Source organism: Pseudophryne corroboree, chromosome 6 (genome assembly GCF_028390025.1).
Source record: "Pseudophryne corroboree isolate aPseCor3 chromosome 6, aPseCor3.hap2, whole genome shotgun sequence".
NCBI lineage: Eukaryota > Metazoa > Chordata > Amphibia > Anura > Myobatrachidae > Pseudophryne > Pseudophryne corroboree.
In genome coordinates this window covers 833,105,667-833,119,235 of record NC_086449.1, presented here as the reverse complement: position 1 = coordinate 833,119,235, position 13,569 = coordinate 833,105,667, and the positions used below count along the sequence as shown (strand labels likewise).

The following is a 13,569-nucleotide window of genomic DNA, read 5'->3' as shown; positions in this document are numbered from 1 at the left end:
GTTGTAAATTGCAGGGGTCATAACTGCAGGGGCATTACCAGTATGGGCATGACTACTGGGGCTAAACTACAGGGGCTAAACGACTAGGGGCAATACTACACAGGGGCATTACCATTAAGGGCATTACTGATGGGGTGCACAGCTAATGAGGGCATTGTAAAGGGGGCACTTCATAAGGGGCACTACTGTTGGGGGCATTGCATAAGGGGCACTACTACTGTGGGCATTGTATAAGGGATGCTACTGCTGGGGGCATTACTGTATGGGCCGACAAAGAAGCTGCGTTCCCGGTCCGCCCTCCGTCGCTCCGCCCCTACCATCGCCGCCGCACTGGAAGCCCAGGTTCCAGACTCCCAGCTGCAGCGGATCTGGGACCAGGCCGGCTTTATTATCCCTGCCGCTGCATCGAGCTTCTGTGACCGCGGCACTACTAGTTCAAATCTGTCGCTGATTGGCTGCCGGTCCGCAGCAGTTTTGAAATATTAGCGCCGTGGTCACAGGAGCTCGATGCGGCGGCAGGGATAATAAAGCCAGCCTGGTTCCAGATCCACTGCAGCCGCCCTCAGCCTCTTCTGCCGCCCCGCCCTCGGACCTCTGCGCACCCACAGCCTCCTCCTCCGCACTATCTCCGAGGCCCACAGCCTCCTCAACGTCACGCCTACCACAGCCTACTCATCCACAGCACCGCAGACCACCGCCGCTGCTAAACAGGTAATCTTACCCTGCTGCCTTTCTCTCTCCCTAGTCCCAACTGTTTTCCCCTGCTGTCACTTTCCATGTCCCTGCTGTCACTTTCCATGTCCCTGCTGTCACTTTCCATGTCCCTGCTGTCACTCTCCCTGTCACTCTGTCACTCTATAATGTGAATTTCGGCTCATTCTGTGTGCTATAATGTGAATTTCGGCTCATACCGTGTGCTATAATGTGAATTTCGGCTCATACCGTGTGCTATAATGTGAATTTCGGCTCATACTGTGTGGTGTAATGTGAATTTCAGCTCATACCGTGTGCTATAATGTGAATTTCGGCTCATACCGTGTGCTATAATGTGAATTTGGCTCATACTGTGTGGTGTAATGTGAATTTCGGCTCATACCGTGTGGTGTAATGTGAATTTCGGCTCATACCGTGTGCTATAATGTGAATTTCGGCTCATACTGTGTGGTGTAATGTGAATTTCGGCTCATACCATGTGGTGTAATGTGAATTTGGCTCATACTGTGTGGTGTAATGTGAATTTGGCTCATACTGTGTGGTGTAATGTGAATTTCGGCTCATACCGTGTGGTGTAATGTGAATTTCGGCTCATACCGTGTGGTGTAATGTGAATTTCGGCTCATACCGTGTGCTATAATGTGAATTTCGGCTCATACTGTGTGGTGTAATGTGAATTTCGGCTCATACCGTGTGCTATAATGTGAATTTGGCTCATACTGTGTGGTGTAATGTGAATTTCGGCTCATACCGTGTGGTGTAATGTGAATTTGGCTCATACTGTGTGGTGTAATGTGAATTTCGGCTCATACCGTGTGGTGTAATGTGAATTTCGGCTCATACCGTGTGGTGTAATGTGAATTTGGCTCATACTGTGTGGTGTAATGTGAATTTGGCTCATACTGTGTGGTGTAATGTGAATTTGGCTCATACTGTGTGGTGTAATGTGAATTTGGCTCATACTGTGTGGTGTAATGTGAATTTCGGCTCATACTGTGTGGTGTAATGTGAATTTGGCTCATACTGTGTGGTATAATGTGAATTTGGCTCATACTGTGTGGTGTAATGTGAATTTCGGCTCATACTGTGTGGTGTAATGTGAATTTCGGCTCATACTGTGTGGTGTAATGTGAATTTGGCTCATACTGTGTGGTGTAATGTGAATTTGGCTCATACTGTGTGGTGTAATGTGAATGTGGCTCATACTGTGTGGTGTAATGTGAATTTGGCTCATACTGTGTGGTGTAATATGAATGTGGCTCATACTGTGTGGTGTAAATGTGAATTTCGGCTCATACTGTGAGGTATAATGTGAAAGGGGTCCTACTATTGTGGTGCATAATGTGTATAAGGGGTATATGGTGTGGTAAACTACACTGAAGGGCACGCCCCCTTTTGCGTGGCCACGCCCCCTTGTCAGGAGTGCGCGCGCCAATTGCACCCTTCACTTTTCCATACCCCCACTTCAAAATTTCCACTTGGGTACTACTACTGTGGGCATTATTACTATTGTGTGACCACGCCCCTTTCTTTTTGAGACCACACCCCCTTTTTGCTGCGCGCGCCTTAGGCGCGCGCAATACCTTTATTTCATGGGCGCCGTGGGGAGGGGGTGAGTTCCACCACCTCTCTAGGACCACTTTAAGCACTGACTGTACATGGGTTACACAGCATGCAGCTCTCCCAGCACAGGACAGCAGATCACTGTACATGGGTTACACAGCATGCAGCTCTCCCAGCACAGGACAGCAGATCACTGTACATGGGTTACACAGCATGCAGCTCTCCCAGCACAGGACAGCAGATCACTGTACATGGGTTACACAGCATGCAGCTCTCCCAGCACAGGACAGCAGATCACTGTACATGGGTTACACAGCATGCAGCTCTCCCAGCACAGGACAGCGGATCACTGTACATGGGATACACAGCATGCAGCTCTCCCAGCACAGGACAGCAGATCACTGTACATGGGATACACAGCATGGGTTACACAGCATGCAGCTCTCCCAGCACAGGACAGCAGATCACTGTATATGGGATACACAGCATGCAGCTCTCCCAGCACAGGACAGCAGATCACTGTACATGGGTTACACAGCATGCAGCTCTCCCAGCACAGGACAGCAGATCACTGTACATGGGATACAATACAGGGCTGGACAGAAAGAAACCACATTAATCAATGATCGCTTATACAGCAGTAATATCATGGCGCTATATCAGTAAGGGGGACAACAAATATTAATCTATATGAGATATTTTCCCTTAAAAGTAAGAGCTCATTAACAACTGAGATACTGCATCCCATGAAATGTCTGCAGTCATGGAACTACAAGTACCTGCATGCCCAGACTGTCTTTGGTGTTGCACAGCTGGCCTGTTGAGCTGAAACGGTCAGGGGGGCTTATTAGCTGCAGAATACCAGCCCCCATCATGTACAGCTTATGTAAAGGTTGGATGTTCAGCAAAGTCCGGGGCAGAAAGACGCAATATAGGAATAAGCAGGAGAATGTAGTTAGAGAGCAGGTGCGCGGGTCTTGGAGAAGACTGAGGCTGACGACGCGGCCAGACTGAGCGGGTGGGAGGAGAATAAGCCACTATTTGCTGTAATTACCACACACAAATCCCGCTAAGTGCTCACATGTATAATGTGCAGATAGACGAGGGGTACAGAGAACAGTGTTAGCTCACAGGACGAGGTGACAAACATTATCAAACTAATAGCTCACGTGCATTCTGAACAATACAAAACCCAAAAAGCCTCTTAAAGGGGAAGCAATGTACAATTTATAGCTTCTAAGGATGGATTACTATTATTTTTACTACGTTTATTTTAAATGAACCTCTTAGTAAAAATACCAGATACTGTAAAATACAAAATAGCTAAATCTAGAATGCTGCGACCCTGCCCGGTGACTGCGCCCCTACTGACGTCATTACTGTTTTAGGTTTCTCACCTTTTTTTAAACCCTACGGCTGAAATCAGGGCCCCAATTTATAGACGAGTCCGACAAATGCGGACAAAGGGCCTGAATCTGAGATACGCTATTACCGCCGCAGCTGAGAATGTGTACGCAGCGACTGTGAATAAATATACAAATGTCGCAGCTGCCTGGGTTTGTATTGGGACGCCTGCCGGTGGCTTTGCGAGTCCCAGCGACTATGTACAAAGACGCAGTGTTACTACTGAGTATCCCTACGGCCGCACAGCACGGACGCAGCAAGTCAGACATCGGAACTATTGCAGTTGCATACGGAAGGGCAGTCTCAGCCTGAGACAAGTCCCAAAAGCGGTCATGACAGACCTGCCTTAACGCCGCTACTCCCCGTAACCGCCCCAAAACGTTCCCGACTGCCAGCCACTTTGCGCATAAATACTCTCTGCCACCGCAAGACCATCGCAACACACGTGCAGTTGGCCGATAATCACTGAACTGCATAAAAATCGGGTTTGCGTCCATCTGAATCAGGGCAAAAATTGGCCACAATCTGGCCGTCCAAAACTTTTCACCCTCTGGTCTGGTGTGATTCCCTGAGCTTATAACTTCACCGCAGACGACTCAATTATTCCCCTTTAAGAATATCCTTAATTATTTAAGGAAGCTGACTCCATTGCTCCAAAATCTCTCTTGTTCCGCTGATTAGTATCAATGTGATTTAGACACCATCCTGAGTGTTAAGGACTTTGCATTCACAAATGAGAAAGGCAGTTTCCAGCACTTTAGTGAAGGAATAATTATCTGCTTTGTTTCCATATTGTGTGGGTTTTTTTTTGTTTTTTTCCCGGCGTACAAAATCCTGCTTCTTATCTCGAGGCTACTTAGAAAAACAATAGCAGCAGCCGTTGTGTGTGTGTGCGCTTTCGCCAAGCACCTGATTTCAATTATTTTTCTATTGCTAATTACTATTCACTGCCGAACACGGCTTTGCCAGGTGCCAAAAACGCCGGTGTTCTGCAGAAGCGGTAATGCGCGCTGAGGTGTAGGAATAAAAGGGTGTGTGTACAGACGTACGTGGTGTAAGAAGCCGGACCTGGCGTGCTAGGTGCAGTCAGTATGGAGCCAGAGAGTCAGAGTCCGGGGTAAGTGATTCTGCTCGGCCGCAGACACAGATGCTGTGTAACTAGCGCCGTTCCCAGAACGTTCCTCCGTAAGTGGCTGCTCTCTCCACTTATCTGTCACTCAAAGTCACTGCGGCTGTCACACGTGCACAAAGCGCAGTCACCGCGGAGGGAGAGACACTGCTATTTTTCTCTTCAGCTTGAAGCAAACACGTTTTGACTGCTAGTCATTCAATTTGGGGCAGATGAAGCCATAAAGGGAAAACATCCCAGAGATATCAGTGAGACGTACAGTTGTTTTGTCAGGGAAAGGCTTCTCTCCGAGCGCCCCCCCCACACAGCGCACACACAGCACAGGTTAATGATGGCGTGGGGGCCGCTGGTGTCCTCCACATCTGATCGCACTGTACAAACAATCTGCGAGGATTTTGTGCTGACGCCGGGAATGTATCGAGGTTTATAATGTGCTCACTTACTGTGTGGTGGGGGGGATAATGTACAGGGACTCGTCTCTCATTCTAGAGATGAGAGGTGGCATCGTATCCACCTGGGGGGCCCGGGATCACTGACTCGCCCTTCTTCAGGTCACCACCACTGTTGAAATATATTGTATTATACATGGACATTACCTTTAATGGACTTTTCGCGGGTTAAATTTTGTGGGAGGTCTTTAGTATGCCGACTGACGGGATCCCGGCGCACAGTATACCGGCGCTGGAATCCCGGCAGCCGGCATACCGACACTTATTCTTCCTCGTGGGGGTCCACGACCCCCCTGGAGGGAGAATAAAATAGGGTGGCGTGCGTAGCGCGCCACCGTGCCCGCAGCGTGGCGAGCACAGCGAGCCCGCAAGGGGCTCATTTGCGCTCGCCACACTGTCGGTAAACCGGCGGTCGGGCTCCCGGCGCCTGTATGCCGGTCGCCGGGAGCCCAACCGCCGGCATACCATACTGAACGCAAATTTTGCAAATACAACACATATTTTATATATATATATATATATATATATATATATGTGTATATATATATATATATATATATATATATATATAAATAGGATTTGACGAAAGATAAGAACCACTTGGCCCATCTAGTCCACCCCTTTTTTTATCCTTTAGGTAATCTCAACCCTTTTTGAACCTTAATTCTTTGTAAGGATTATATATATATATATATATATATATATATAGATAGATAAAAGCAGCACTCCCAAATACCAGACCTTTAGATGCCCGGTGCCTCCACAAAGTGATGTGTATACAGCGGTCGGCGGTGTGACACTCGCGGCAATGGAGACAAGACTCCAATGGTGCTTATAGTCAACGTTTCAATCAAACTCGATATTCATCAGGAAAATATATATATATTTGTACACAGGTTGAGTTTCCCATATCTGGAATTCCAAAGTATGGAATATTCCAAAATACGCAATTAGTTTGGGTGCGAATGAAATAGAGTTGCCTCTGCTTTCTGATGGTTCAATGTACACAAACCTTGTTGCAAAATTACGAACACTGTATAAAAATAAAATCCCCTTTGGGCTGCGTATATGAGGTGTATATGAAACATAAAATGAAAATGAATCGTGTATGTACACAAACTGCTTCGTGCACAAAATTATTAAAAATATTGTATAAAATGACCTTCAGGATGTGTGTATAAGGTGTATATGAAACATAACACATTCTGCGTTTAGGCTTCAGTCCAGCCAAAATATATCTCATTATGGTACGCAAATATTCCAGAATCCGGAAGAATCTCAAACCCAAGATACTTCTGCTCCCAAGCATTTTGGATATTGGAAACTCAACCTGTATACCTGACTTCATGACGAAAATGTGATCAATACACTGAAACATTGACACAACAGAAAGAGGTGATGTCCTGTTCCTCTGATCCCTGACTGACGCTGAATACTGGTCTCCATACACGCCGCTGTTCTATGAGATGGACATACAGAGCCAACATGGTGAAGAAGTCTAAGTAACAGCAAGAGCCAGACAACTCCACAAATTGCATTATATATATATATATATATATATATATATATATATATAAGTTTTCTAGATGCTGCGCTTGTACTTTAATAAGGGGTAGGTATCCTTCCGGCTACAGAGGTTCTGTGGTTACTCAGATTTATGGGTTATAGTGCAGTACATCAATATTAGGTTTGTAAGAAAAATAATCTGTGGATCACAGCTGTAGTCCCATAGACATAAAGGTCTAACTCTAAGGATCAGTCTGGCAGCAGAAGTCTGCAGTATGACCTCTGACCCCATAAATATGGCTGGGCACTTATGCTGGGTGCTCCTGGTCACATGACCCGGGCCACGCAACGCACTGCGACCGCAAAACACACATCTTCTTAAATAAGTGAAACATCCCAATTACGAACGTAAAGCAAAAGGAAATCATTTGGTACATAACCAGGTATGCAGTAACATGCACATGCCCTTGTGTAACCAATATTGCTTTATTAACGTTTCCATTAAAAGGATCATAAAGTTTCCGTATTAATTAATGGCTGAACCTATAAATAAATCATTCCTATTACTGATGATGTCATCATATAAGGTGTCACATTAATGATTACAGATTATTATAAAACAAATGCGCAGAAAGTAATTAAACCTTTTCATATTCCGTTTGCACTGCGATCAAGAGTCATAAAAGTAAGAAAAAGGAGATTTCTTAACTCCTTCTCTCTACGGGGGATTTATAAACCCGAGATGTGCAGAGGGAGGGTCTTCAGACAGACTCGTATATAGGGGGTCATTCAGAGTTGATCGCTAGCTGAAAATGTTCGCTACGCAGCGATGATGCAAAAAAAAGCGGCACTTCTGCGTATGCGGCACAATGCGCACGCGCGACGCACTTTCACAACTGCCGATGTATTTTTAAACAAGGTCTAGCGAAGCATTTCAGTCGCAATGGCCGCCGCAGAGTGATTGACATGAAGTGGGCGTTTCTAGGTGTCAACTGACCGTTTTCAGGGAGTGCTCGAAAAAACGCAGGCGTGCCAGGAAAAATGCAGGCGTGGCTGGGCGAACCCAGGGCTTGTTTGTGACGTCAAATCCGGAACTGAATGGTCTGAAGTGATCGCAAGTGCTGAGTAGGTCTGAAGCTACTCTGAAACTGCACAAAATTATTTTGTAGCCGCTCTGCGATCTTTTCGTTCGCACTTCTGCTAAGCTAAAATACACTCCCAGTGGGAGGCGGCATGGCGTTTGCACGGCTGCTAAAAACAGCTAGCGAGCGATCAACTCAGAATGACCCCCATAGATCTAGGGTGCCCATATTAGAGGCTCGGACCCTCACTTGTTATGTAAGCCCCCTATGGTGGACCCAGCCCAACACTGGAGGAGAAGGTTCTGTGGCGGCCGGCGCAGTACATACTCAGCACCACTCACAGTGGCGCAATCACTGCCAGGCGCTGCAAGTCTGATCCAGGAGACTGACTGCCGCACATCGCGTTTATTTATTTTACTTGTGCACTATTTCAGTATTTACTTTATAACAGTATTTACTTCTGTATTTTATACAGGGTCCGGCACTAAGCCGGCCGGACGTGGAGGAGGGCGGACGCAGAACAGTAGTCCCAGGCGATCCTTGGCCCCCCGCTAGTCACAGCCCCCCACCTGAGCTAACCGTAGCTGGTTGCTAACACTATGTAACGCGGTCAGATTAATAAAGGTGCTTTTCATATAAAAGCTTTGCAGATAATGCAGAAATAAAGAGACAATTGCCTTTGCCTGGAGCCGCAGAAACATCAGGAACTGATAAGAAGGACAATAAACAGACAGAAGTGAGGAATGACGCCATCACTGCGCTGCCGGCGTGACTGAAATCCTCTGTACACTGTAAAATGCGTCCCAATATGCGTCAGCGGCCGGACGCCCAGCGAGATCTGTGCAGGGATCTGGAGGCTGGCGGCAGGGAAGGGGTTAAGGCGGCTGAGAACAGTCTCCCCGGCCTCTCCCACCCTCTTCTCCTTTTGTTTTTTGATCTCTGGGTTCCCAGGCGTTTATCTGACTTACAGGGGAGGGTGGGACCTATTCTGATAACTGATAGGACATCAGCTGTTGCGTCTCTGTGAGAAACAATTGTTCCTCAGTTGTTTGGGAAAAGGTTGCAGAGTCATGGGAAAGGGAGCTGGGACGGCATCGGAGGCCGGTCTCTGGAATGAGGCTGTCCCTGTGTTTACAAGATGCAGAAAAACAGCTGCTCCTGACACAACGCCGGCTGGGACAGTACGTTCCTGCGCTGCCAGCGTCTGGGTGTGGCCTCTCCGGCCACCATACCCATCTCAGGATGAGTCTACGCTCAATGCAATTACAGAGAGGGGATTCAGGCAGATGACTATCCATCCGATGGCTGCAGGAAGCTGCGGGATGAAATGCAATAAAAGAACCTTGCTTTGTAAAGCGACACATGACATCAGTCTCTCCAGAGCAGGTGAACCACAAGTCCCAGAACAAGTGCATATCATTTTACTATTAACATTTATTTATATAGTGCCCTAATATTCCGCTGTGCGGTACTTTGCGGTCACCTAAGGAAATTGCATTATACAGCTCCTCTCCCCGTCCCGTAAGTCTGGAACCAACCAATTGAATAACCTGTGCGCTGAGATCTACTTGTATAGGTGGATACACACTGGCCTGTAACTGAATGCTTATCAAGAGGAGTATTATAAATGGACGACTGTAATTCAGACCTGATCGCAGCAGCAAATTTGTTAGCTAAAGGGCAAAACCATGTGCAGTGCAGGTGGGGCAGATGTAACATGTGCAGAGAGAGAGAGATTTGGGTAAAGCAGCCAGTATTTACCCTGCACGGAAACAAAATAACCCACCCACATCTAACTCTCTCTGCACATGTTACATCTGCCCCACCTGCAGTGCACATGGGCCCTCATTCCGAGTTGTTCGCTCGCAAGCTGCTTTTAGCAGCTTTGCACACGCTAAGCCGCCGCCTACTGGGAGTGTATCTTAGCTTATCAAAATTGCGAACGAAAGATTAGCAAAATTGCGAATAGACACTTCTTAGCAGTTTCTGAGTAGCTCCAGACTTACTCGGCATCTGCGATCAGTTCAGTGCTTGTCGTTCCTGGTTTGACGTCACAAACACACCCAGCGTTCGCCCAGACACTCCTCCGTTTCTCCAGCCACTCCCGCGTTTTTCCCAGAAACGGTAGCGTTTTTTCGCACACACCCATAAAACGGCCAGTTTCCGCCCAGAAACACCCACTTCCTGTCAATCACATTACGATCACCAGAACGAAGAAAAAATCTCGTAATGCCGTGAGTAAATTTCCTAACTGCATAGCAAATTTACTTGGCGCAGTCGCACTGCGGACATTGCGCATGCGCTTTAGCGACTAATCGCTCCGCTGCAAAAAAAAAATAACGAGCGATCAACTCGGAATGACCACCATGGTTTTGCCCAATTGCTAACAAATTTGCTGCTACGATCAGATCTGAATTAGGTCCTGTGTCTGCTATTTCCATCACTACCAATAATCGCGGCATTTAGCTATATCTGACGGGCTGTGCATTGGTCTTACGTGTCCCTCTGTCTACATCTGCAGTCTCAGAAGTACGAAACCACCACGAGAAAATAATCAGCACCTCTCAGTCAATCGAATCAAAATACAAGTGTTATCCTAATTTCATCATTCTCGCTCCCAGAAAGATCACTTTTTACAGCCAAAACATAAAAAAAACAAAACCCAGAAGTATAATATAAATGTACTGTAATATGACGGAGCCGAGTCTCTCCATAACACCCTCATTACATGCTGACAATACTATAAAAAAAAAGTCTTCATCAACAGAACGCAGCGTGACTTGGTGACGGCATAATGCGCCCTTTGTCCGCAACACGCTCTGTTCCTTCTACAACATAATTATTCAGCGTCAATGTTCCATGAGGTGAACTGCAGCCCTCGGTTAACACCATTTCCTGCACAATAAATTTGAGCCTGTTTATTTAAAACTTGGGGTCGGCCTGAGACGGGCGTGATAGATTAGCTCAGCCAAGGTGAGTACAACAAGGGCCCGCACTGTTCCTCAGTCCTCATTCCACTTATTTTTTTCTTCTAAATTTGCAGGGGGAAAAAAAAAAGAAAAAAATAAACAGACGAGGGTCAGTGACACCCCGCAGGTCTGCAAGAGGTAAACGTCTGTCTGTGGCTATTATACGTACGCCTCCCAATTATTGCTCTGAAAGGCGCCTTGTCAGACTCCCGAACAATGTTTTAATGACTGGATAGGGCGGACACTTTGTCTGGGACGTGTTTGTTGGATCTTATGATTGGTGACGAGTGAAACTACCTACAGTTCTAATGTCAAAGGAGGAGAGGGAAGACACTTGGGGGGGGGGTATCCAATTCCCCGTGGTAAAACTGCGGGACTGAAAAACAGACGTTTTCCCCAATTTTTCACCAATATTTTTTTTACAACCTATCCACTTCTGTTGCCTGTAAAAAAATAAATTTTCACATGAAAACACACAGATTCAGTCCGAAAACGGAGGCACGCGCCGGCTTATGGGGGCTAATTGGATAGCCGCCAGCGCAAAATTTACGTCATTGGATACCCCGCTTAGACGAGTCCAGCGTAGGGCCCTACATCTCTTGCCGTTAAATGTCATAAAGACCGGGCAGATCGCATTCAGAGGCGAACATACGGCGGAGCCACTATCACAAGAAGATTACTATGTGTATATATATATATGTATATATATATATATTACATATATACATACATACTGTACACACACACACAGTTTCATCACACAGTTTAGCAGTACCAGCTGAACATTACTTAGGTAAATCATTCTTTATGAATCTCCTTACTACATTACAGTGTTATTAATTGCCCGGAATAACGGGCCCATTAGAAGCAGATGATGGCTGTAGAAGCCGTTCCTGTAACTATGGCTGAGGGACTATTTGAGATCCCTGTAATGAGGTGATGTACACAGTAATAACACGACACAGTGCGGGCTGAAGAGCCCGGGGAGACGCACAATGACAGAAGATAAAGTCTCTGACCTGTATTTGCTGTTGGAGCAGATTGATTTTATGCTGTTGCTGCAGAAGCTGTTGCTGTTGCCTTGCGATCTGAGGAGGAATTCCGGTTAATAGGAGTAGGAAATAGTTTTGCAGCAATAATGCAAACAACGTGCACAGTTTTACCAGAGACACCCTCACTAGTGCGCCAAATCCCGCGGTGATAACATATGACATCATCAACGTACGGAACGTAGTGAATTACCAGATATAAAGGGGGTGGGCTACCAATTAACATCCCCCCGCTACTTCCCAGCCATACAGGAGCTGGTCATGCAGAATCTGGTGCATAGTTTATATATAACATGCGTGACGCAATATAATCATCTGTACATTATATATTTGCTTTGTAGTGTCACACTGGCACTCTGCCCGCCTATACCCGGAAGCCTGGCGATCCCGCGGCATGCAGAATAACGCAGCGGTGAAGCGCGCAGCTCACCTGTTCTTGCTGCTGCTTGGCGAGCTCCATCTGCTGGCGCTGCTTCTCGATCTGCGATGCGGCGAGCTTCTTCTGCTCATCGTGCGCTGCCAGCAGCTGTTCTCGCAGACTCGTCAGCTGATTTATCATCCCCATCAGCTGCCGCTCCTTCTCCGCTAGACTTTCAGGAGTCCCTATGGAATGATACAGGAATTAGAGGAAGGCTACTTACACAGAGATTGACAAATACGGTATTTCCAAATGATTTCTCGTTTTCAAATCCAGACACCCACATCCCGATTTTATGTCCGATAGATAAATCTGTGTGCGGATTATATCCTCCGCTGGCTCTCAAATATGTCAGCTTAATATTATAATGTTACACTTATCCTGTGTATTACTCAGTATCGAGGCTTTGTGCTGTCCGCAGTTATCAACACCAAGATATAAGAGAGCGCGTCTGCCCAAACTTCTCTTATAGCATTCTCCCCACCGCCTTATAAGAAGTTACAGATTATATATATATATATATATACCTATATATACATATATATCTATCTATCTGCCTAAACTTCTCTTATAGCATTCTCCCCACCGCCTTATAAGAAGTTACAGATTATATATATATCTATATACCTATATATACATATATATCTATCTATCTGCCTAAACTTCTCTTATAGCATTCTCCCCACCGCCTTATAAGAAGTTACAGATTATATATATATATATATATATATATATATACACCTATAAATACATATCTATCTATCTGCCTAAACTTCTCTTATAGCATTCTCCCCACCGCCTTATAAGAAGTTACAGATTATATATATATATATATATATATATACACCTATAAATACATATCCATCTATCTGCCTAAACTTCTCTTATAGCATTCTCCCCATCGTCTTATAAGAAGTTACAGATTATATATATATATATATATATATACACCTATAAATACATATCTATCTATCTGCCTAAACTTCTCTTATAGCATTCTCCCCACCGCCTTATAAGAAGTTACAGATTATATAAATATATATATATATATATATATATATATATATACACCTATAAATACATATCTATCTATCTGCCTAAACTTCTCTTATAGCATTCTCCCCACCGCCTTATAAGAAGTTACAGATTATATATATATATATATACATACACCTATAAACACATATCCATCTATCTGCCTAAACTTCTCTTATAGCATTCTCCCCACCGCCTTATAAGAAGGTTACAGATTATATATATATCTATATACCTATATATACATATAT

The 13,569-nt window shown here is 45.5% G+C and overlaps 1 protein-coding gene across 12 annotated transcripts in view; it reads right to left on the bottom strand.

Annotated features, from left to right (window-relative positions):
• Positions 1–13,569, bottom strand: part of SOX5 (SRY-box transcription factor 5) — a 496,029-nt gene that overhangs the window by 137,462 nt on the left and 344,998 nt on the right. For all 12 annotated transcript variants that reach the window (XM_063929373.1, XM_063929372.1, XM_063929371.1 and 9 more), the window contains 2 exons: positions 12,296–12,468; positions 11,836–11,904 (listed from right to left, as the gene is read on the bottom strand). In XM_063929373.1, coding sequence (XP_063785443.1) covers positions 11,836–11,904; positions 12,296–12,468 — 242 coding nt within the window. The remainder of the gene's footprint in view (positions 1–11,835; positions 11,905–12,295; positions 12,469–13,569) is intronic.